At 41.0% G+C, this 25,742-nt stretch overlaps 1 protein-coding gene across 1 annotated transcript in view; it reads left to right on the forward strand.

Moving 5' to 3' along the window:
• col27a1a (collagen, type XXVII, alpha 1a) overlaps positions 1 to 25,742 on the forward strand; it is a 68,184-nt gene that overhangs the window by 35,368 nt on the left and 7,074 nt on the right. The window contains exons 9-35 of the mRNA XM_018662514.2: positions 149 to 202; positions 617 to 661; positions 1,781 to 1,834; positions 2,609 to 2,653; positions 6,442 to 6,495; positions 8,229 to 8,273; positions 10,305 to 10,358; positions 10,562 to 10,606; positions 11,668 to 11,721; positions 12,126 to 12,179; positions 12,905 to 12,958; positions 13,048 to 13,101; positions 13,568 to 13,621; positions 13,770 to 13,814; positions 15,688 to 15,741; positions 15,849 to 15,893; positions 16,006 to 16,059; positions 16,156 to 16,209; positions 17,755 to 17,808; positions 18,560 to 18,613; positions 21,945 to 21,998; positions 22,272 to 22,316; positions 22,980 to 23,024; positions 23,388 to 23,441; positions 25,012 to 25,065; positions 25,481 to 25,534; positions 25,630 to 25,683. Of these exons, the coding sequence (XP_018518030.1) occupies positions 149 to 202; positions 617 to 661; positions 1,781 to 1,834; positions 2,609 to 2,653; positions 6,442 to 6,495; positions 8,229 to 8,273; positions 10,305 to 10,358; positions 10,562 to 10,606; positions 11,668 to 11,721; positions 12,126 to 12,179; positions 12,905 to 12,958; positions 13,048 to 13,101; positions 13,568 to 13,621; positions 13,770 to 13,814; positions 15,688 to 15,741; positions 15,849 to 15,893; positions 16,006 to 16,059; positions 16,156 to 16,209; positions 17,755 to 17,808; positions 18,560 to 18,613; positions 21,945 to 21,998; positions 22,272 to 22,316; positions 22,980 to 23,024; positions 23,388 to 23,441; positions 25,012 to 25,065; positions 25,481 to 25,534; positions 25,630 to 25,683 (1,386 nt within the window). The remainder of the gene's footprint in view (positions 1 to 148; positions 203 to 616; positions 662 to 1,780; positions 1,835 to 2,608; positions 2,654 to 6,441; positions 6,496 to 8,228; positions 8,274 to 10,304; positions 10,359 to 10,561; positions 10,607 to 11,667; positions 11,722 to 12,125; positions 12,180 to 12,904; positions 12,959 to 13,047; positions 13,102 to 13,567; positions 13,622 to 13,769; positions 13,815 to 15,687; positions 15,742 to 15,848; positions 15,894 to 16,005; positions 16,060 to 16,155; positions 16,210 to 17,754; positions 17,809 to 18,559; positions 18,614 to 21,944; positions 21,999 to 22,271; positions 22,317 to 22,979; positions 23,025 to 23,387; positions 23,442 to 25,011; positions 25,066 to 25,480; positions 25,535 to 25,629; positions 25,684 to 25,742) is intronic.

Raw genomic sequence — 25,742 nt, forward strand, 5'->3', positions numbered from 1 at the left:
AGCTCTTCCCCTCTGACCTGTCTCCCTCTCTGAAACCATCCACTACTGTGCAGAATGGCTCGCCTGTGAGTTTGTGTTACTGTAATTTTGATCAGCCACTCCCCCCACCCACCCTCTCTCCCTCCCTCTCTCACTCTCTTCCCTGCAGGGTGAACAAGGTCCAGTCGGAAGCCCAGGTGCCAAAGGTTATCCTGGCAGGCAGGTGCAGTAAATCCTCTGCTGTGACTGGTACAGTTGTAGTCAGGGCCATAGTAAGGGCAGATGGCCAAGTGGAATTAGGTTATGTTGAACAGCTGACTTGGAGGAATATGTCTGGGTAAATACTGCATAGAGGAGTTAGAATATTTTAAAAGAATAAAGTGGTCCAAGAAAACATCACAAGCCACAGCCTCAAAAATTACCATGAAGCTGAAATAGTCCATTTATTGCAAAGCTACTGTATAAGAATATATTACAGTATATTGCACTTAAGTACTGCTGAAGTATTGCTTCATTTTAACAATATGATATGCACACACTTGCACATATTCACTGTGTATTTGGTTAAATCTTATTTCAGGTATAGACCAGTAAAAGTGTTGAGCTGCTAAAAATGAATCCTCTCTTTGTTTTTCAGGGTTTACCGGGGCCTATAGGACCAGTGGGGCCTAAAGGCGTTCGGGTAAGTTATCTCAACATCTTCCCTTCAAAGGTGCTGCTCAAGTTCGATTTTATCAATCTAATACTGGTGCTTTAACAGGACTGGTGAATATGTTTATAGGCAAGGAGGTCAGCCTGAGAGCTTACTGACACTTTTACTCCACAATATTTAGAGAAGGAGACCGTAAAACATGCAGAAATGTGTTTGATTAAGAGTTGCAAACTAATGGTGTTTTGTGCTGTAAACCTGTTGTTGCATGAGCCATGCATGTGTGAAAGCACGCATGCACTAGCATCCACCTCTGCACACATAAACACATTCATACACACTCACTCAACCAGTGTGAGCCACTATTAATAGTATGCTAAATGTAGGAGCCCTTTACTTGTAATGTAAACATTGTATCACTGTATACAGACACTTAGTGAAAAGACTGGCTGTCGATAAGCCTCCACATACAAACACACACCCTTTAGGTACACAAACAAAGAAACACACACTCACAGATACAAACAGTGATTTTTATGTTGCGTTCCAATAAAGGTTCTTTATCAGTTCCCCTTGGCTGCTCCGAAGCCTCCCCTGCCCCCACTGGCTGGAATTTCCTGTTTAAGCTCCGTATGAGGCCCTGCTGTGTTAAGGAGGCATTCTAGTCATCTCTCTCTCTCGCTGAGCCACCTTTCCACATACTCTGCACTCTGTTTTGCAGCGTACTCCATATTGTGTACATACTCAACTCACGCTCGCCTATAGCTAGCATCTCAACTGTTCTTCCAGTGTTCAACTTGTTGTGGTGTTTGTGCTTGTTTTCCTCCGTGTGTGTGTCTCCCCCCTGTACCGACAGCCCAGCGTGAGGTCCTGGCTATCTTCAGAGATCCCTGGCGTGAGGGTATGTGCCCTTGGACTACATCGTGGAAGCCAGCACCATGCAGTCCATGGGCATATACACTTGCCTCATGGCTTGGTTCTTCATGGAAGCCCACCCCTAGCCATGCTGGACGGTCGGGCCCCCGAAACCCAGCCCTAGAGCCGATGGGAGTTGCTGCTCTTCCAGCTGATTTTTACGGCATCCAAATACTCACATTCTGTATTCCTCTCTCCTCTTTCTCCTGTCCTCCTCTCTCCTCTCCTCTCCTGCAGGGTTTCATTGGAATCCCGGGGCTTTTTGGCCTGCCTGGGCCTGATGGCGAAAGAGTGAGTTCTTGTCAAATGTATATTTCTCTTGGTTATAACTGCGAAAAATGCACAGTCACCAATTAAACCCAGCTAATGGCACTCTGGGATAACAACAGGGCCTCTCCTGCTATTTCACTCAGTTGTCTTGTTCTTGTTATAACGAGAGAAACAGTCCCCAGCTGTCCGAGATGCTGCTGTATAAAGCTGTGTGGGAGTGTTGATGACTCATATGATAAAAGCCCCCCTCTCAGAGCCTTTGAACTGCCTGAACTCATCAAGGCCTCCTCCTTCTGTGCAGCCTCTAAAACATGGAGCGATTAGCCTACTTGTGACATGCTCCAGAGGGTTGCGTCAGCGTAGGGCAGGCTGCAATCAGGACCCCTCCACAGCCAGCCAGCGAGATGGCTCATACCATAGCTGCACACAACAGACGGTGTCTGCCTGTGTTCTCCTGGGAGAAACTGGTGTTTATCTAACATATATATGTACAAGATGAGGCCTAAATCCCTCATAATAGGCTGGAAAAATGTTGTATAGGCTGCAGTCAGCTGTTCCTCACATCTGTTGAAGCAGAAGTTGAGAGAGGCTTACAGCTATGGCTTTATAATTGTGTGTTTTGGCTTTGAATCAGTTATGCCCAAGAGTGTTGTGTTTTGGTTTTGATATGGTTTTTACACGATGCATATCTTTCTCTTTTCCTCTTTGTTTTTCTGTCTTCCTTGAACATTTCTCTTCCTCCTTTCTGCTATGTTTTCTACTCTCTCTATACTATCTCTTGTTTTGATTTTCCAGGGAATTCCCGGTGAACCAGGGAAGAGGGGCAAGATGGGTAGGCCGGTAAAGTTTTGTCTCAACATACTTTACAGATAATCTTTCAAAAGTGTGATGAATTGTGCTGGAAGTGTTGACTTCGAATGTATCATCTGTTATTAATGGGAGATGGTGACACATGTCAAACAACATTCAAATCAATATTCTACTTAATGCTGCAGGCTCACAACACCAGTCAAATGAGGCAGTGAAATAAATTAGTATTTAGTATATGAAGGTTTATAATTCATTCTTCTATTTGGGTCATACTGAGAGCTTTTGGTGCAAAGACTCCAACACCTACACATGTGAAAATTTATAAGGTCTGCATTTACGTCATTGTTTGAGTCAGCTCAGTATTTCCATGGCTGGTGGAAGGGTTAACTCCAGCCCGAAGACTGTAGAGTCCCACCAGCCGCATGTCGGGGTCTTGGATACAGCAAGAAAAAGGCTTTTGTTGGAGTAGAGAGTTTTTTTTTTTTTTGGTCCCCCCCAGCATGGAGCCAAGCCATTTGGAGGAAGTCAGTCGGTTCTGTTGTGTGTGTCAGATAGTGTTCAAAGTCAGTTTGACAGAGTGTTTCAGAAAGACTGTGTAACCCTGAAACTCACTGCTGAGATCATTCTGCAGCTGTTGCTTATTGGCTTTTCAGTAAATAAGGCATTTATAGAGCAAAACGTCTAAACACACGCAAGCCAGTGTGAGTTTAGTGTGAGGCTTTGAGAACTGCATCTCATTCTGTAATCAGACAAATGTTTAGGAAGTCACTTTGGATGTAAAGTCTCCATGTGTGAGGCATGTTACACGTGACATACAGTATTTGCATATGCATTTGATTTTTGTGTTGTGTGTGTTCTCCCCACACAAAAAGGGCTGCATTATAAGAGTCATGATTCAGTTGATTCCATTTCCAAGTTCATTTCATAGTTTTGGCATTAAATGTATTCATATGGGAGTGCTGTTATCAAAGTTTGGTCCTGTCTTTAGTTATGATAATGCATAACATTATTCCTACTAAAGAATAAGAGTAGAGTAATAGAACAGTCCTGTAATTTTAATGATTTCAAAACCTGTAAAAGGCTACAGGTTCAAATAACTTTGTAAACATGACTGGAAAATACACAAATCACCATCATCATTGTCATCTAATTTAAATCCCCCTGCATGGAAAAAGTATTTGTGAGGACACTTAAGATGATGGAGGAGAAAGAAAAGAAGAAGCACCTGAACTGGAGCCAGACATTTTGATGGCCATAACTACAGTACGCTGTCGAGGAAAAACACACACACACATGCACACATAGTCTGCCATCTAGCAGTGATGAGGGAACTGATATATCAAAACACTGGAAAACATAAAGAGTTTCCAAAATGCATCGCCAACAGTTCTGCATTTCAACTTAACTTGCATATAACTGTTAAGGGTTTGGCTTTGTTTGTCTTTTTGAGGTTGTCTTCATCAGGTTCATCAGTTGCAGTTCCACCACATCATCCCAGTATCTGACAGTGTGTGCTGCTGTTGTGTGATCCTTTTTGATTTCAAAGCTGAAGAACAGGGATGTCTGACATCATTTAAAAGCAAAGATACATGAAAGGCTTGTCTGACTCCTCTCAAAGGCTTTTTTAAGTGATGTACTTGGCAAAGCTTCGTTTCCCACATTTGTCCTTAGTTTGTACGGCAGCGGTGACAGCTGTATGATTCATCTTTCGGGTCACTTTCATGCATCATTGATTTCTGTTGCACTTGTGCTTCCCCCAGTGTGCACAATTTCTTAGTACCATGAAGCGGCCCCATGCATAACAGTGACTTTACTTTGATGCGTTTCTTTGGGGGCGATTCCAAACCTACTCTAGAAGCCTAGTAGGGAGAGAAAATAGCTTTTTGTTACACTGTACAATGACAGCATTGAGTTATGATGGCTTCATTGACCTGCTGGGATACATCAGTTAAGTTAAAGGATAGGGGAGCATTCATACACTATTAGTCACAATTTTTTTGAATATGGAGTCAAAATTATCCCAGACTGGTTTTCTTCAAAAAAACAAAAACAAACAAAAAACCCCCAGCAAACTCAAATACAAAGAGTTACATTTAGTCAGCAGATTTTATTTTGAGAATAAATATACATGCTGTATATCTAACATCTCAACTCTTACTAAAATAACTGACATTTTCATGAGGTATCTCAGTAATTAGCATTTTGAAACAATGTGTGGAGGCCAAAATAGCAGAACCTAGACATTATGAGTGTTTCTGGATGGTCTCGGTTTGAAGTGCGTTGGCCCTCGTGCTTTCTGCAGATGTGGTTTCTCTTTGCAGCACCACCAGCTGTTAGCATAGCTCAGATTAGCATCCCATTCACTGCTAAATGGACAGGATAATTTCTTGGCTGCTGGTCTCTCTTGTTGCATCTAGAAAGTGTATTCAGTCTAACTAGCACAGTTGGCTGCCCACACCCTACATCTGAGAGATTTAATGCTTATAATTATGCCATTATCCTCTTATTTTGTACATATTTCAGATTACACTGTGTTTAATGTTATATTTGACTCAGTGAAATTGTTGTAATTGCTCTTCAATAACAGTAGCAGCACTCTTGGCTGTGTAACAGCAATATTTGAGAAAATGTGCCCTGTAAATTGACTCCATGATTTACTTCACATTTGCATCAGTGGCACTGAACAAGCACAACACAGACACAGCCTCCTTCAATGAAAGCGTTATGTTGGTTATATTTAACAATGAGTTTCATTAATTCTATGATTGAGGGATGTGTTTTTTATTGCAACAGTTTTGCAGTCAGTGCAATTAGCATTGTATTTCACTGTTTGCTGTAGCCCACAGTAAAGCTGCTATAACCAAAATATTTTAGAATAACAAAGCATGACATCACATTATGTGCTGGAAGTTGCTTGTATTGATGAAGTTCGTCTGAGCTTTACAGCATCTTTCAGCTCATTTTTGTTTTCTTGTTTGTTTTTTGGCCTGCAATTTTATTGATTTGGTTCAGTCTAACCACTCTCATTGCATCAGGCTGTAAAACTATGCTACCAGCTCAGTGCCAAACAGCAGACAGATACAGTTAGCAACTAGCATCTTAAAAGCCAGATATTTCCCTAGGGAATTAGTGAACACCAAAAACAGAGCAAAAAGAAGTATTAAAGGTGCTATTTGTAAGTTTTGGCACCACTACATAGCCAATGTTAGAATTAACAGAATTTGTAAGTTCAGCTTCAAACTTTATTCCTTTACTCGCCAAGAGCTGTCTCCGGTGGTGGAAAGCAATGCTAATGTTTTGCCTCTAGTATGTTAAGCAGCTAGCCCTGACCTAGCCAGCCTGTCTCATCACTTTCCGATGGCAACTCACTGTAGCATCCAGACTGCCCTGAAGAAGTAGCGCTGCTCAGAGGGCATATTCTAACCTCTTGTATTGTAAATGCAACAATAGCTGAAGTTCTTGGCAAGTGACCATCACCACCCTCCTCCTGGCAAAAAAAAAAAAAAAAACACATTCAGCAACTGAGAAAACTTACAAATAGCCCCTTGAATATTGGACTTATATTTGTCAGGCAGACAGAAACACAATTCTAGATAAATAATAGTGTTACTCCATAAAACTAAAAGGTGATCATACTGTATATCATTGTTTTATTCACTGGTTTGTTCAACTTGTTTCTGCTGGCCCCAAATAGCAAAAAATTAGTTAGCGCAGGTTTAGTAAAGGAGAAACTAATTTTATTAATTTATTGGCTGTCTGAGTTTGATTGTGGCATTTTATGTGCAGCCGAACATAACAGCTCCTCTCTCTGTCCACAGGGGTTTCCAGGGGACTTTGGGGAGAGAGGACCACCTGGGCCAGATGGGGAGCCAGTATGTCACACACCCTCTTACTCACACACAATCATGCACCTAAATACATACCCAGCCCGCATGCTCACACACAAACACACATCCCTACCACACGCTAACACACAAACTGAGAGCTGTGGTTTCACTCACTCACACACATACACACACTCCCCCGGTGTTTTAGTACTGTGACATTTTGGCAGTGCTGGTGGGTAAATCATCTGGCAGTTCAGCAGTTTGCCTCTGTTTTTCTGTTTTATTTGAAGTTTCTTTCTTTCTTTTTCTGTTCTGGACAAGTTTTATTGCTGTATTTCATTTCATCCCATCCCTCCCTCTGTTGTAGATAATTTTACTTGGCACTCCAGTATTAAGGGGCAGTTAGCCGCTTTGGCTTCTAAATGCAACCTTTTCCAATACTACTGTAAACTGGCCACCAACGCACACACGCACACTCAAATTATTAGGGGGTGATATCCAAGAATAGTAAATGATGTAATAGGATGTCGTTTTGAATAATTATTCCCAGTTCAGTTACGATAGGTCAACAAACACAGTCTGTCGCATGTTTCTGTCCATATGGAAGACATCAGAATATTTGATGTTAGCATTTTCACTGAGATATTTGTTGTCATCCTTACAAATGTAGCACTTCATCAGTCAGAGTGGAAAGCTCTAAACTAAAAACATAAACAGATCAGCAAGCTGCTCTTAAACACACTCATAATAAGCATACAGCGCATTCATATTTGAAGAAACACACATCCCTCAGTTCTCTGATGGCTCAGTCTTGTACAGCAGGCAACTACACTCCTAATGAATCCTTTTGTAGCCCTGCTGCTTTCTTTTCCTGAACACAAGACCTCATCTCCTGAGTGCATCACACGGATCAGATGTTAGGATATATTTATAATAATCTGTGCAATGTTTTTATGAAATCCACTCTTTGTTGTCTATTCATTTAAAAAAAGAAAGTCTCGTGCTTTTTACTTGTCATGCAAAACATAAGAGCACACTAGGGGAATGCGTCTGAGAGGGAGGAGGCTCCACTGTCTGTTCTTTTTTTATAAAATAAAGAATGTAGGAAAAAAGCAGGAAATCCAACTTTTATCTTGAACACACAAGAGTCTTCAGCCAGTCTCTTGTGGCTCTGTGATGCAGTACTAGTTCACTGTTTTAATATAGCATGTTGGCATGCTAACATTTACTAATTAGCACAGAACAAAGTGTAGTTGACATTGATGAGAATGTCATTAGTTTTGCTGTCATTTGGTTATAAACCAATGATGATGGTGCTAGTCAGTAGAATATATCATTTTGAAACTGTGAATGTTTGTACCAATTAATCTGGTAGATGCTAAAATATTTCACAGGATTAGCGAAAACATTTACCCTCTGGTCGCACCCCAATCAGAGGCTCACCAAAGTCATTAAGATACATCCTCTGGGGACCATGAATGTCTAGAAAATTCTATCTATCATTCTTTTTCATTTTTGAGGGAAAACAAACCTGCAGATCTGAAAAAGCCACTATGGGGCGATGGGTTCACATCCCCCTCCACCTTCACCTCAGACACACACACACACACACACACACACACACGCATGCATGCACACAGCCCCCTCTCATAAGCTGCGATGAACACTGAGCCACTCTTCTGAGCATGTTTGTTTTAAAAAGAGCCAATAACCCCAGAAACTTGCTCCTTCTCCCTCTCCCTTCATCTCACTTACTCTCTCTCCTCCTTTCTGTCTAGGGTGACATGGGAGCCCCTGGTCCAAACGGAGTTCCTGGACTTATTGTGAGTACAATTTTGTTTGTTTCAGTGTGTAGTCTGTGTGCTCTCTTTTGTTTAAACATTGTGTTTTCCCAGACACTTACTCCATAAATACATAGCCATAAAGAGTATGTTTAAATGAAACAGAATATGCCTGCTTAATTGAAAAAAGACTCTCAATTAGCTCTCATCATCATTCACACTGCCAGCCACTTAAGTGGGAAACTAACCACTGTCCATAAATAGTGAAAGTGGATGACTTTTGGAATGGATGAGATTATTTTTTACCATTATTGTGAAGCCTGAATTATGCAGTTTGTCCCTCTCATTTCCTTTTCTGACAGCAATTTACTGTTTGATCAATCACACAAAACCTTAACAAGACATCCTGTTTTCCTCCTAAATCTCTCTGTTATTAACTATTTTTGAGCAGGAACTACCCCCCCTACCGCCCACCTGTCACCTTGCCCTCCATGCCTGCCCAGTCCGACAGCCACATAATTGTGTCTGATTATAACATGTCCCTGGTTTCTCTTGTCGTGTCCTGTTTTCACCCATCGCTGCCACTCCTCCCGGTCTATTCTAGGCCACCGGTGGTGGTAGTAGGCCTGTAATTGGAGGATTCTCTGATTACAGCTCTGCTCTGAGCTCCGTGTCCTCTGCATCCATCTGACCCGACAGTATAATGTACAGTACACACCAGCAGCACTGAGCTGCACTTCAAAGATATAAATATACAAGCACCCTTGTCTGCGGGCTGAGGGCCTTTACTTTGAGTGAAGCCAGGCCACTGTTGAAGAAGGCAAAGTGTTAGGAGACCACTAGTCTGGCTCTGAAAATCAGAGGATAGAGGAAATTGAGCATTTTTCTGAAGAAGGCGAGATACCACTTTGTTATTTATTTGTTTCTCTCTGCCTTTCTTAATTTCCTCCCCCTCTTGCTCAGTGTAAAATATGTATCCTAGGCCATACACACATACTATCTTGATGAAGGATGATGGAGGTTGGAAAGGTTGCTATACTGGTCAGGAACTGACCCTGGGTACCCCCTTTGGCAGGCACAGGATGACAAATCCAGAAATGAGAATTAAATTAATGACATTATACACTACGATATATTGTGTTTCTTCATGCATTTCTGAAATTTGGACAAGCAAGACTGAGACAGTTAAGTATCACTGGGCCCTCTAGAGGTCTGCAGAGGTCTTAGAGGCAAATGACTCTGATAGGATTCTGAGAAAGATTTTATTCCCAGGCATAAGATTTTCCCAGCTGAAGAAGACATTTTTCAACTTCTCAACTCTCAATGCCAAATTAGGTGACTTATTGGGATATTTTTTGCCATATATACTATAATAACATCTCCTGTCACACATGCAGTTACTACAGTATTCACAGAGAGACAGTTATTTAATGTGCTGAGCCAAGGCCACCCTGTAGGCCTTTGCAAGCAGAAAATGCCGAGCTGCAGAGAGTGAAAATAAGATAACTACTAGCAGCCCATTATGCTTTTCTGTGGAGAGGATGCATTTCTTGAGCAATTTCGTAAACATGGCCACAATACAGTCTCTCTTTCTTTCGCGCACTGACAAGAAAGCAGTTAATCCAATCAAGTCTTTAATTGGCCTGCATAACTTAATAAAATACAGTTATCTCTTGCCATTATGACTATAATCTTGTTCTGTCTTTCTTCTGCTCTGAGCAATGAAGACCAGTGCTGGTTCCTTTTCCAGTGATGGGACAGATCTTGCTTCAAGCATTTATTCGTTGCAGCACAATCTTGGCTTCAAACTGCAAGATCTATTCCTTATCGACCAAATTTGGCCAGACATTATCTCTCATTGTTTTGTGTTATGTGCAGTGTGACAGCCATATGGATACTCTGGAAAGCAAGACAATGAAGCTTATTCTTGCTTTTACAGTAACAAATGCCGATGTGAACTGAGTGTACTCAGTGTGTGTGTTTGTAAATTAGCCATGTGTTTACTCGTACTCTGTGTATATGATACCGCTGAATATGGACATTTTTCTTATTTGTCCCCTCTTCTGGCTTCAGGGTGATATGGGACCTGTGGGAGAGATGGGCCTTCCAGGACCTAATGGACTGAAGGTAATCTCACACAGACACAGATGGAAACTGTTACCTTCCCCCTCTTATCTTGCATTGTCTTGTTTGGACTGACTTTTTGTTATTTTATGCATGATATAAAAAAAGACAGGGGAAAATAAGCAGAGTTTGGATGAGTTGCTGGTTAATAATACTCACAAACAGCTGTTCTGGTGAATTAATCCATCTCTTGGTGCTTGTTCCAGGGGGTGCCCGGAAATCCAGGAGAACCAGGACTGAAAGGTGATAAGGTGATCTGAATATTCCTGTTATTGGACTGTGTTTGAGCAGCATGTGATGGATATGTACTCCTTTGCACTGTACTTTAGCAATCTCTGTCCTACCTGTAGACATAGAGCATGTTTTCATTAGGTCCATCAGTCAACCACTGCAATACAAACTGCTGATGATTGATGCTGTTTTTGTGATATACACCAGTATGAGTCTTGTCTGTGTCGTTTTCATGAAATCATTTGTATAATGTGTTGAAGGAATCTACTCAATCTTTCATTTTTAGGCAGTTATAGGGAGGCTGTCTTTGAATAAACTTAAATTGATTTTGTGAAATGTGCTTGTGCTTGCCGAGAAAGTCATATAGCTAACTTAGCTCAGCATCTTCCTGGCTAGCCTAGCTGTTTCCAGTCTTAAGCTAAGCTGCTGGCTCCAGCTACATATTTACTGTATAGACATGACAGTGCTATCTATCTTCTCATCTAACTCTTGGCTAGAGGGTCAGTAAGAATATTTCCCTAGTGTAAAACCATGCAAATAATACACTTTAAATATGAAACACAAGAAGTTAGATGACCCAGCAGAATTATAAAAGAAAACCAAAATAAACAGAATTGTAAAATTTTTAAATGATTATTGGGAAAGAGGCATGGAGAGCCCCAATATAGGTCCTTTCAGGGTTAATAAAGTGAGTTTTGGGGACTGCCTGAAGGGCACTGCAACAGTATAATGTCAATTATGAATAAAAGACCACAGTAATATTAACACTTCTTGCTTAACATTTGTATAGAAGAATCAGACCAAGGCTAAAACAGTCAGTCTGTCATAATTAATCTATTGAACATTGGCTTGTTAAGACAGACTGACACTTCATGAAGAAGCTGGCTAAAGCAATGAACTAGAGTCATTGTGTGTGAATGTTCATAATGTACAAATATATAATTATTGTCTGTTGAAAATGTGGAATGTGATTAATCAAGTAGAAAGTTACCATTCCCCCTAATGTTCTTCATTTCTCTTTCTTTCTATCCATACCTCATCCATCTTCCTGCGCACATTCGTCTTGTCCTCTCTCCGTCAGGGTGAAATTGGGGTCCCTGGAGAGCAGGGGGAGATTGGGTACAAAGGAGACAAGGTAAATCACCACTGCGGCACATTTGTACACATTATAAAAGCTTACACATCCTCTCACCTCATCAGCCCCTGCCCTGCATGTTGCCTTCAATACACACACTTGCAGAGACACACAGCCTTTGTTGCAAAACTGTGTCTTTGCAAAATGACTTTGCCAGATGTGTGCTGTCCGGCTTATGGAAATTCTTATGTAAACCCTCCTCATTTGCCTGTGTGTGTAAGCAAAATCTAACCCTTTTAGCATCACAGAACAGAGTGGTCCCCAGAGATAACAGAAATACTGAGCAGAGTCATGCATGTCTAATGTCTGTTGTTCTAGAAAAGAAATCAGAGTTCTGTTTTTTGCTTCTAAATACTGTCTGACTGTCTATCTTAGCTTTTATGTGTTGTGTTTGTATTGGACAGGGCATCCAGGGGGCTCCAGGGTTACCAGGCATTCGTGGGAAACCAGGACCACAGGTTAGCTCTGGCTTTAATGACCAGAAATACATAGTATGCAACATATACAAGTAAAGGAATACATTGACATGGAAATGTGTTTATTTGCATTTCCTAGAGCTTCTCACACCGTCTGTTTAATATAAGGCTACAGCCAGCAGCCATTAAGCTTAGCTTAGCATAAAGACTGGAAATAAAAGAAACAGCGTGGCTCTGTCTGATGTTAACAAAGTCCGTCTACTAGAATGTTACATCTAATGTGTTTAATCTGAACTGTTTCTAAGTTAAAAAAAAAAAAAATGTAAAAACAACAATTTGTGTTTTTTGGGGTATTATATGCAGGACTATTTCTTTGGCAGTCACAGTGCTTTCCTAGATGTCACCGTGAGGTTGTCAATCAACCATTAGAGACTCCAGGAAATCATTCCTCCTAGCCAAGAAATAGTGACAGACAAAACCACCAACCACTAACCTTTAACCCTTTTGTACTGATTAAACAAACACGATAGCCTGGGCTAATTAGTGAACTTTAGAGGTACATGTAGGTGGGTTTTGTTACTTTTGAATAGAGCCAGGCTTGCTGCCTCTCTTTGTCTCCAGTCTTTATCCAAACCTAAGCTAGCCAGCTGTAGCCTTACATAGAATAGGCAGTTTTAGGAATTGTACCCATCTTCTTATCTAACTTGTAACATGAAAACAAACCAAAATACAGGAAGAAAAAAGTAAAGTATATGTCTTTGTTTTAGGGCAAGACAGGAGAGAGAGGTCCTGACGGTGCACCTGGACCTCCGGGCCCTGAGGTTTGTATTTAGAAATACAATGAAATGTCTTCATCTGTATTTCAGAGGGACAATAGAAATACTTTTTTTTCTTTAATTCATCATAACAGGGTTTCCCTGGTGACATGGGACCACCAGGAGAGAATGGCCTTGAAGGACCAAAGGTGAGTAAGACTATCGTCTTGGGAGAGTAGTCTGTCCCCTGGTGTATGTTCCAAAATTTAAACCAGAACAAAAGTCTACAGCCACGCTAGCATCTCTGTGTACTTGGGCTCAGCAGCACGTTGAGACAAATACAAATATCAATATGCTAATGGGTTCACAGTGACATTGCTGCAATAGGTGTTTGGTCATAAACAAAAGTATTGGACAGAATAAAATTCTGACTTGATTATGGCATTAGATGAAATGTCAGAAAATCACCAAAGTTATTAGGATTCATTCTCTGAGAACCATGAATGTCTGTACAAATTTTCAAGGTAATCCTTCTTATAGTTACACATATTTCAGTCTGGACCAAAGTGGTGAACCAAGTCACCAACAGACCTAGCTTTCCCTAGAGCCATTGCTTTACCATGGTTAAAAACACGTGTGTAAATACATTCGTTTGACTGCTTTTTTCCCATCCAGGGAAAGCAAGGGGCCAGAGGTTTACCGGGGCCTCGAGGGCTGCCTGGCTTGGAGGTAAGACTGTCAGACACCGCCCACATCAGAACAACCCTAAAGCGCCAAAAGGCATTAAAAGTTTTATGGCACAAGGTTTCTCCTTGCTGAGGGCTGCTTTATGTCCCCAAACATAATTCATGCTAAGATCAATATCATCTGTTTCCAGGGAGATGAGGGCCCGATCGGACCACCAGGCCCTACAGGACTCGAGGTGAGTTATTACACAAACACCTGGCGTTGTCTGGCTGGTGGAAGACATCGGGGATCACTGTTGATTTTAATTTAGACAGCCCAGTCCTGAGGGCCCTCTTAACTCCTGCTTCTTCACCTCACAGTATAACAGTATAACAGTATAACATATGAAAGAATATCATGTATGGGTGTGTAGTCCTAGAGAAACATTGAGTCTGTGTGTCCACTTATGTAAGTTTGGAGTTTTGTTTAAACTGTATCCCAAACCATCTATCATGAGCATCATTGTGGCTTCATTCACCCTTTTAATATCTGTAGTAAACTCATCTTCAAAGAGAGAGAGAGGGGGCAGTGTGAGGCTAAATCCATATGCATGCCTAATTCACAGCCTTTTAGGTGTGAATGAATGTAACTCATAAACAAGAGGGCATTGGATGGCATTGGAGGGCATCAGCCTGATGTGATTGATATATGGCTGGAGTCTAAATCATGTATAACTTTCTTTAAGTTGCAGCCACTTGCACACTATGTAGTATAATTTAACTGCTTAGCTTTAATAATGCATCCCAAAGTTTTCTGTACCACAGTGAGAGTTAATCTGAAATTTATTTTAAGTAATAAAGTAGGTCATCATTATGGATTCTTCTTGGTTTGCACTGGAGAGAAGCTGGAAATGTGTATGGTTGGAGTTTTATGGAGGCTGTTATAGCTTGTCTCTAGATGATTGTCCTCTCACAACAAAGGATTGCATGCAATCCCTACTCTTGGCCACCAGGGGGTGTTAACTGCCATCACCGTGTTTATAGGTGGTAAGATTTGTAACTGCAGTAAAGTGCTAGAGGATGTGAATAGGCAACTGCAGAAATAGAAGATTTGTTGACTTAAGTTGTCATATGCTTTATTGATTTTTTTCCTCCACCCCCCTGTTTTTCTTCATCATTAGTTTATCTCTCAGTTCTTCCAACTCCCAGTCATCCCAAGCTTTCTTTCACTCTGACCTCCTCCACACACTCCCCCTCTGCACCTCCTACCCACTCACCTTTCTCATTCTCTGACCCCTCTCTCTTCCATCTGCGAGGAAGTGGTGTATCCGGAGTCCTTCAGGAGCAGTGACTGATCTCTGGCCAGGTGCCACAGGTCCATCTGCTCCTCTACCTCTTGTCCACCTACTCAGCCAGCTGTCTTTTAGCTTTTTCGCCACTCTGCTCGGAATGACACCCCCATTTTACTTCAGTCTTCCCTTTTTACCATCACCCTCACCTTCTCAGTTGCTCCTCATCCCTCTCTCTTGATACTGTTCTTTCTTTGAGTATGTATGTCTTGCTGCAGTTAATTTGACCAGTCACTGACATAAATCAAAATCAGGTGATAAGAAGTCACAAATCCTGGACAGCTCATATTAATTCTCATGTTACTACAAAAATCAGCTTTTACTGTGTGCCTCTGAGCAAAATACAGTGTTAGCCTGTAAAGCTGCCAACCTTTCTAGGGTAAATCTTTGGAACTGTTGAGTCACTCAGTCTTTAGGACTTTGGCTTAGACATTTCTGACCTGGAGTTATTGCTGGTAAAAAAAAAAAGCTCTTAGCCCCCCTCTTAACCCCGGGAATTACTGTCTGTGCAAGAGGAACATTACAGTCGAACACTTTCACAGCCTGCCAAAATGTACTGTCAGCATTACCTGTGCTCGCCATTACATATCTCAGCGGCATGCAGAGTGAACTGCAACAGCTGCAGGCTGCTTCCCCGCGCTCTCTTCAAACTGTCATTTCATGGGAAACGGATCCTTTATATTCATTGAGAATTTGTGATGAATGTTAATGATGCATTAACTGGCAAATGAATGTCTGTTATTCACTATTCATCATCATTCTATTATATGTCCTGTTTCAGGGTAGAATGGGCAGAAAAGGATTTCCCGGGAAGGTTGGGCCAGAGGGAGTTAAGGTGAATAAAGACAATACCCATAAGATTTTTTTTTGCCTTTTTCTAAAATAACAAATGCTGAATTCATTTTTGTAATCGAATGACTAGTAATATATTTTTTTCTGTAGGGGGAGCCCGGTGTCACAGGAAAGGTTGGACCTGTGGGAGAAAGAGTAAGAAACCCTGACATTGCCTCTTCCTGTATGGAATAATTGCACTTCCTCCAAACCAAGTATCCAAATGTATATCTGTTCGTCCATCCTACACTGAGTCTCTGTATTTCAGGGCTTGGTGGGTTTCGTCGGGCCTGTGGGAGAAGCAGGACTGGCAGGAGAGAAGGTATAAAACCATGTCCCATTCTTGTAAATTCATTTTGAGACGTTCCAAATCCTCACAAGATGACCTTGACAACTGAATGTTGTTTATGTATTGTAGGGGGATCGAGGGGAGATGGGCCTTCCAGGACCACCTGGAGAAAAGGGATCAACGGTAAGATATAATGAGGAAGACAGCACTGAGTGATTTCTGGGTAGGGTGTCAATAAGAAAATCTTCTAAAATGACCATCTTAAACTAAACTGTGTGAGTTATTCCCATGGGAATATGATGATGCGTAGCATTATGCCAGTGCCACAAGAATATGCCAAAGGGTAAAAGAGGCACATCAGAGGAGAGGATAACTTAGGAGCATGTTTTCTAAGCAGTGGTTTGGCACTTGGCAGGAGGCCTGTAGCTGGAAAAAGTAATAAACATTGGTTTAAAGAAAGGATGAAATAGTTTAAATGGATCACTTAGAGTGATTTACCTCCTGGACATAGTTAATGGCCACAGGAAGTGCTGACCTCTTATGCTTAAACACTGTTACTAGGATTTGCTCAAAGGTATAACGAAAGGAAAGGAAGAGGATGTTCCATTTTCAGACATCCATCTATATGGTTTCTGAGTGGTTCTGAGGCACCACTGTCACACACTCACCCTGCTCTTTCAAACAAAACAAGTGGCCTCTCTGCCACATAGTCTTTATCTGATATGGACTGTCTAAAGCATATGATTGGCTGGAGTGGAATAAGAATTTAGTCATCATTCTTGCTGAAACAGAGAGAAGTTTCCTGCTGGCTGACAGCCAGCTGGATTTCTCTGCAGACTTAATCACACACACACACTCACACACACTTATAAAGAAGGTCTCTGTTGGCCCATTCTCTCAGCTGTAAAACAGAAACAGACCCTCTGGAAAAGACTGCATCATGCAAACTAAAGGGAGCTGACCAGCAGACATCTATAGCTACTAACAGAAAGTTCATACTGCAGACATTTATTATTTGTTCCTGTGGCCGCATGAGATCAGAGCTGCCCACTGTGCTATAGGTTAGCATATTGGTTAGAATTTATTGCACTCAGCTGATCCGTGTAGTCTGACTGAAAATAGTCCCCATTATATAGTTAGGCTTTTACAAATGGCCCGGCCAAAAAAAAAGATGTCCAATAAAGGAGAAGAAAGCAGCCAAAAGCAGTATGTTTTCAGATATAAAATCATCTCCTCAGGCTGTCTGTTTTTCTCTTTTCCCCATTGTCTCTTATTGCAACATTGGATGTGCTTCCCAGTGCACAGAACATTTCTGCAGATGTATGTTTGTACTTTTGCTAGTGTGTTAGCATGTGTGTGTGAGTGACATCCAATTTATTACATCAAACAAACTCAAACTTCAATGTATGTAGAATTCTGAATTTAATTTTCTTGCTACAGTAAAGTCACATTTGTAAAACTTGTAAGACTTGACACCACTGATCATACATTAATGTAAGATTTTTGTTGTGTCACAACATATTATATTGGAGTGTATTGGAGCTATCATTATGTTGTAATAGTAGCAACATCATCTCCAAGAACAACCCCACTCAAGTCGGTTGTGGTGCAGAAATGTCAAGGATTGTAGCACCAGGTCCTACTAATGAATCTGTATAATACCCTGTTTTGTGTCAGTTGTAATCTATGTCCTGTGTGTGTGTGTTTGTCTCTGTGTTCATATAATAGGGTCACCCAGGGACACCAGGGGAGACTGGGCCTACAGGACCACCAGGAAGACCAGTAAGTCACCATTCTTTCTTCTTTTCACTTAATCATAGTTGCGAGTGATGCTGTATAATCGATGAGCTGTCTGGTCTTCGACCACAGACACTCTGTCTAGGTTTTGTCCAAGGTTTAGAGTAGCAAGTTTGGCTATGTGAGAGGAAACCGATAGGTCATAATATCTAAAACCCCACAAAAAAAATGAAAAATGAAAAAAAAAAAATGTAACTTTCCCAGCTGTGATCAGCAACTTTGAGTAACTGCCTGTTTACAAAAGGTTTATTATGGTGGTGGGAGTCAGTGTCCTCTTTAAGCACATGATAGTAGGTATGAACCGTCTGCAGCAAAGCTTTCTCTGAGCGTTATGAGAGCTGGCAGCCTCCTGCTGAACCTGACATTACCCTCCTGTCAGTCAAAAGCCCAACACCTATAACCAATTAGAAACTGCCCCTGCCACCCCCTTCCATTTCCCCTTGCTGTGTCCTTGCCATTGGTTGAAGGTGGGGGCCACTGAGCCACTAAAACAAACATAAATACGGGGCTCTGGGGTGCAGCAGGACAGGATTCCAGAGCAGGCCCTTTAATTGGTGTGAGTGACAGATCTAACAACAAACCCCATAGTGTGTTCCCGAGGTCAGGCTGCCCCCTCAGGGTCAACAACCAGGGGGCTCTGTGCTCTGTCAGTGTAAACCTTTGTTTTATCTCTCCTCTTCTCCCCCCCGCCCTCCTCACTTTTCCTCTTTATCCCCTTTTTTCTTTTGTTCATCAGGGCCCTCCTGGAGCGACCGGGCCAGCCGGTACTAGAGGACCCAAAGGCTTGCGGGTAAGTTTGAAGTTTCACACCTGTTGTTTTTGCAGCTTAGGTGTTGAGTGGTGCTCTGCAGCCAGTGTTCGAGTTCTCAGCCATAAGAACAGATCATAAACTTGGCAAAACAGTGTACACATCACTTTTCTGTTCTTGTGTATGCTCTGATGTGTGTTTATAGGAGCTATGTGCTACTGCTGTTGTTGAGCACATTGGAAAAACTTGTGGGTGAACATAATGAAGTGATATATGTAACTGCCTTTGAACTGATGTCATGGGTGTTTAACTGACACAGGAACTTGCATATGAACTGTACTTGGGTTCAGAGTCAAAATGAGTCTGTTTCATCCTTTTCAATAGTCAGTGCTCATTATAATGGCTGGAAGAGCTCCAGTGAAGTCAACCAAACAGCTCATTTTTTAACATTTCTATAAATGGAACAATAACTGCTACTTATAGGAAAGACCCATCATCAATCTAGCTACATGACAATTGTCGTGGAAAATGTGACCTGACTTTTGTGGCTATTCTGGAAGCTGCTTTGGAGATAAAAACAGGATTTGTGGGAGGATTAACAAAGGCTTGTATCAAATTTTTCAATAATTCTGGGTTTGTGGAAAAGGCTCCAAACTCATAAAACATCATTCACAAAAACCACAGTAGCAGGTTTTAGACCTGTAACCTGGATGGAGCTATGGAAATACAGCTTTCCCCCCCTATTTTTCCTAAATGTGCTAAACCTTTGAAAGGACTGTTATAAACTGGGGGAATTTTACATTTTTCTTCACATCACAGTAGTTAATACCTGATTCGCACATTTAATTTCCAAATTTCTCCAGTGGAAAGGTGTTTCAAATCAAAAGAGATTGCACCTGTACTATGCATCACTGTATGTTGCAGTCTCATAAGATAGATGACATTCTTATTAATATAACTTATTGTAGAAACTCTGAGTCATCAATCACAATAACTGTAATATTACTGCAATGAAAATGCTGTAGATACTGATGCCAGTAATCACATAAGATTTGTCAAAATGACAGACTTACACTCTCAGTCAAAGTGAAATTGTATATAACTCAGCGTATCTTGTGAGAGATGAAAACAAAGGGATCACAGCTGGAATTTCAGCTGGCTGAATACCAGCAACAGAAATTTTAGACTAGATAAGTCTGTTCAGATAATCTGTTCATAAAATCTGGCCTCTGGAACAACACACAGCAAATAAATTCTTGAATTCGCAGTTCAGAAAGGGAATTAAATTGGATTCAAAGAGAATTTAGCAGTTATAACTAATGATAATGATGAATGATGACACTGATGATGATGATGGTTGTAACTATGGCAATGATGCATGACACAGTAAACCGATGCTGCTGGCGGTGTAATTCCCTCTGTCCTTGATTTGCTTTCTTGTGGAGTGCAGACCACATTTCCAACCTTTTTCAAAGGATTTTAAAAGATGTTATCGCTACAGTCCGATGAGCCAGCTGGAGAGCGGGATGAAATAGCAGGGAGCTTCTTTATCTGAGGTGTCCACGGGAGATGGGCCTCACTGTGGCTGGCCTGCACACACTGTCATGTCTCAAGCTGTGTTTTCAATTAATACTAATGGTCAGCAGCTTCCACTGCCAGTAAATCTGTCTGAAGCATCATGACTTTTCTTTGGGTAGTCCAAGCTTGGAAACCTGAATGTAGCAAGCCAGAAGGTACAGAGGTGGTTCTCTCATAGACATAAATAAGTGCAACCACAGACACAAACTCACTCAACTCCATAAACACACATAATTTGTCATTGTTTAATGTAGTAAATAAAGAAAAAACAAAACAGATTTTATTCAAGATGTACTGAATCATCTGTCAGCACCAAAATAACACAAGGTCTAAGTTAAGACTGGCAATTTAACATCTCTTTTGATAAAGAAAATGAAGGAAGCAACTCTATATGCCCTTGGCCTGTCTGAAATAACACATCTTAGAGTGAAATGAGACTGTAAAGAGCTAAGAATTTTTACACAGACTTACGCACCACATGTCTTTTAGATGTTAGTTGCTTGGCAGGGCACAGAAATGTAACAACTGGCTTCAGTCTCGGAAACATGGCACCAGACTGTTTTCTAACATGGAAATGTTGTGGAAGAAGAGATAAAACCGCATGTTGGCATCAGACTAGCTAGAAAGCTAGTACTACTATTGTCTCTGTTTGTCTGCATCTGTGTTTTATTTGCATGTATAAAGAATATTTTAACTCATGGACTCTTGTGGATGTCAGCCAGGAGGAATCACCAGTCTGACTAATGCTTTGAAACAAATAACTCCTCATGACGTCTGAACTATAAACCCTCAGCTAATGTTTTCCATCTTGAAAAACATACTAATCTCATCATTCCTCTCTCTCTGCAGTTAGTGGTTATTATTGAGCTGGTTTAAATAGATGTTTTTAATTGTTTTTAATTCATGCTCCTGTTTTTCTTTTTCTGAAAAGGCTCCGTCTCTTATGTTACAAATGAATCTAAGTCAGTGTAATTAATTAACTTCAAAGAATGATATCCCAGTGTTTTTCTATAGCCTGATAGGGCGAAACTATTTTCCCTACACATTGGCTAATCAGGCTATGTAAACGTAACCAGTGGGTAGCAGGTACCCCAGACAGGAATGTTAATGAGCACTGCTCATCCAGCTCTATGTATAATAGGCTTATAGCACCTCAGCTAGCGGCGTTCTCCACGGGCCAAACTCCTACTGTGCCCAGTCATCAACCGCTCTCACAACAAGGCTGCCTGTGTGGCTGTGTCATGTTATATTTGCTTTGTCTTTTGAAATAATTAATGAGAGAAATCATTGCTTTTTTGATCTGTTATTTATAATCACTGGCCATCACCCATAGAGTGTCATAAATTATCAGCTATTGAGGATCTTCTTTGTGTCAGTGGATAGCATCTTCCACAGTAACTTTTCTGAGTGCAGGTGCAGAGCAGATGGACTGCATTGGTCCACTGCCTGGATCCCATTTATTATCACTGTTCACTGGACTAGCAGACCTTTAAGCACTTTAGATTGATTATGTTTGACAGTTGCACCCATGTAATCTAAACATTCAGACTGTTCTGACAGTGTGTGTGTTTAAGTGTGAACAGTATGTATCTGTATGTGCTGAGACTTTGTGCCCTGATTCTAGTATTAAGATAATGCAAGTCATAGACCAGTAGTCACAGTAACCCTTACCCTGCCTCTGACATGTGGGTGCTGTTGGTGTCATACTATACAGACATGTTTACAGTATGTTGTGGATGTCTGGCTGTGTTACAGTGACCTCTGTTGGTGAAGTGACAACTGTCTTGTGTTTCAGGGAGCGAGAGGGCCGGACGGCCCAACAGGAGAGATGGGGTTAGAGGGCAAGGCGGTAAGAAATCTGACTTGATTGTGCACATTCATTGGTATTTCCTTGTTGATACATAAAACTAAAAGCATTCATAAGGCCAAACTGTGCAGATGCAAGATAGCCTGAAAATATTTCCACCTGCAGACATAATAGATTCTTAAGAGGGAAAATTGATCTTGTGTACCAAAAACAGCAAGCTGCACATGTTGTCCATCCACTCAAGAGGCAGGAAATGTACAGTAAACTGCCATGCCTCAACACAGGACTATCTCTCATCCTTCCCTCTCTCCACAGGGTCTTGAGGGTCCTCCAGGAAAAATAGGTTTCCCTGGACCACAGGTAAAGCATTGGGGTACTTTTCTACTTTTCCACTCCGCCCTCTCATATATTTTTGGTGCTTATGTTCCTCTGGAGAGCCAAGGCATCAGCATGATTTAGAAGGCCTGCATGATACCAGCAGAGTGGAGGCCCAGCAGTCAGAAACAACATATTACTTTGGGGGAGAGTGCTGTCCTTGGGAGGTTTCTGCCAGATTTACATACATGAAAGTGGAGAGCACGCTGTTGTTTTCGCAGCTCACTAGTGAGATTGGAGAATATTTACTCAGCCTGCAATTAAACTTTGCTTCAATTTCAGAAGTGGAGTGGAGTGACCATTTTGAATGGTTTTATTTTGAATGGAATAAAACAAGGGAAAACTTTTACAGTGTTATATCAGACAAGTGCACTCACCACTGCTCAGTGAAACTCAAGGCCAAGTTGACATTTACTGTCCACACAGCTTCAGCTTTTTGCCCCCTCTTTGTTTTGTGTTGTACAATAATGAAATTGTTACACAATAACATGTCTTTAGATGCAGAATGTGTCTAAAACCAGACAGCAAAGCAAAGTTACTTTTTTGGTCAAATATAGTTTGTAATTTTCTAATTTTGTGAGCACAGATGCTCTGCTGATGAATCCTGATCCTGTCTTACATACTCTGCTTTTTCTTGTGTCCTTACAGGGGAAGATTGGAGAGGATGGGGAAACTGGACCAAAAGGTTTTCCTGTGAGTTCACAGATACATAAAAAAAAAGATATACATATACTACTGAAGAGATTTAGATGTACTAATGGACCCAGAAACAACACACATTATATTCTTTATATTTATATTATACATACATAGAGTATATAAGTGTGTGTGTTATACTGTTTGATATTCATACATATTGGCATCTACTAAGGCCTCATGTGAAGTGCTTTTTGTAAACAATCCATACTGTACTGTTACACATGCTCTGCTGCCCATGGTATCACAGAGAAATATGTAAAAATGTATAAAAACCACACATGTATGCAGTGTTTTGTGAACGTGAGATGTTGTGGGCATGTACATGTATCCTGAACTCACTGACCCTTCTGTCTCCAGGGTATCCAAGGGCCCTCAGGACCTCCAGGGGACAAGGGAATACCAGGCGAGCCGGTATGATCCTCCTTCCATCTCCTAATCCTTTCATATCTTTCTCTCCTGTTTGCTCATCTTTTGGGGCATCTTTATACCTCCCTTTATCTTAACATCCCTAGCTGTTCTCTCTCATTCTGTTCTCACTTAAATCTTTTGCAGTATTCACACTCTCACTTTTCTCTCCATCATCAAACCTTTTCTTTCCTTCCTTCATAGCCATACTTACTAGTTTTTTATGATTCTCTTTGGCAACAAACAGCAGCCTGGCTTCTCTCTGCCCAGCCCTTTTAGCTCCAAAATATCATAGTCAGGAAGTAGTTTATGAGACATATTTTAGTGCTTATTAAAAATATATTTGTCTGTATTAAATGTTTCCTCCGGAGCAGCCAGAGAATTGTCTCAACCTTCACACATCTGTTCTGAAGTGGCAGGGGAGCAAAGGGTGAGCATGCAGGGAGATTTTTGAAAAAGAAGCACCTTATTTATAGAGGCGCTAAACTGCTGAACTTGCGGGGAAAATAAATGTGATTATTGCCATAATGGGTAAAAGCTTTACTGTAAAAGATTTGCCGTCCTTCTTGTGGCTTTGTTTTACGAGCAGTGAGAGAGGCAGAGCAGAAATAGAGGGATAGAAGATGTGTCAGTTTGCATGCATGGAGAATTTAACTCACGAATATTAGAACAGGCACCCATTCCCTTTTTGTTTTCATTGGTGTGAATGAATCATTGGCTAATATTCTCCTCTTTCCTATTAAATAACATGTGGATCTCTGGCCTTATGCCTAATGTAGTGCATTTAAGACAGCAGACTGTTTATACCTGCAGTAGTAAAGAGGAATTTTATGTTCTGGACTGAATTTCAAAAGTATTTTGGTTTGCAGTCATGTTATTAACATTTTAATCAGCAGTATATAATTGCATGGTAATGTTCACTACAAGCTATAAAATATGTGCTTTCATTTACACAGTTTTGTGCTTTGTCAATAGTTGGTTGACTACTTAGTTTGCGATTAAAGAGGCCACATTGTGGTTAGCAGTAAACGAAGATTCAACAAAAGTTTAAAGGAAAGTGGAGTTCACTCGTATGAATCCCTTGTTATATGTATTGTTAAAATCATTGTTTTCCCTTTCAATCATTCTCCATTGTCTCATCTCTTGTGCTGCACAGCTGCTTTCACCAATATACAATTCAGTTCTAAGTCCTGTTGTTAACTTTCTTTGGGCTTATAACCAGCAACATGAATGAAAGACCACACAGGTGACTTTTGTTAGATTATTACTATTGTTTGGACTGGATGCAAGTCAACCACGGAGCAACCATTATTCACATGTGCTGAGATTGAGAAGTATTCATGGCAATGCATCAATGTTTTTGAAACATAATTAGTGACAGATTACTTTCAAAGTTGAGCTGTGTACAGATGGTTTACTGATTTATCTGCCATTGGCTCATCCATCATCAACATTAGCCAGAGATTTCCCCATTTTTTGTACTTATTGAATGAAATTTCATGTTTATCAGAATGAAACTTCCATAGTTGGTTTTTAGCCCCATAATCACTCAGGTTATTTGTCTTGTTGTCTATAGGGACCACCTGGGCCACCGGGGACTGTGGGACTGTTAGGAGAAATAGGTCAAAAGGTGAGAGACTTTGCAAACACATGACAACATACACACACAGTCATACACATGCTCAGGCATATGCACTGCATGCACACATACTCCACATGCGTAAAGTAATTGGTGTTCATCCATGCACACACACACAAAGTGTATTGTGAAGACTAAATGATTAAATATGTGACATCTGTTGATCACCCTGCCCCAGTGCTGTAATAAAGCTCTCTGATTGAAGTAATCTGTCCAATTAAACTAATTAACCCACATTACAAAGGTGTCCTCTTTCGTTCTCTGTCTCTCTCTCCCGTCAGGACAGTATGTAATGGAACTCAGCCCTGACATATTGTTCATATCTAATGCCAAAGAGTCATTAGCCCTTAATTTTGTCCAAAATCATTCAACATTTTCCTCTCTCCAATTTCTGCTTATTAATAAGGGTCCTCCAGGCAAGGTGGGGGAGCCAGGACTACCAGGCGAGCCAGGGGAGAAGGTAAGATTGCTGCAGTTTTTATCTGGATATATGTTCTTTTGTTTTGTTTGCAAGATGTGATTTTACAAGGTTTAATATCTGTCTGTGTCTGTCAGGGAGCCATTGGACCTGCTGGAAACATCGGAGAGCAGGGACTAATTGGACAGCGGGTACGTTTATCAGCATTAAACTATTAAATATGATGCATTCTTAGGAGGTGGAGCTGTTA

This window comes from Lates calcarifer, linkage group LG9 (genome assembly GCF_001640805.2).
Source record: "Lates calcarifer isolate ASB-BC8 linkage group LG9, TLL_Latcal_v3, whole genome shotgun sequence".
NCBI lineage: Eukaryota > Metazoa > Chordata > Actinopteri > Centropomidae > Lates > Lates calcarifer.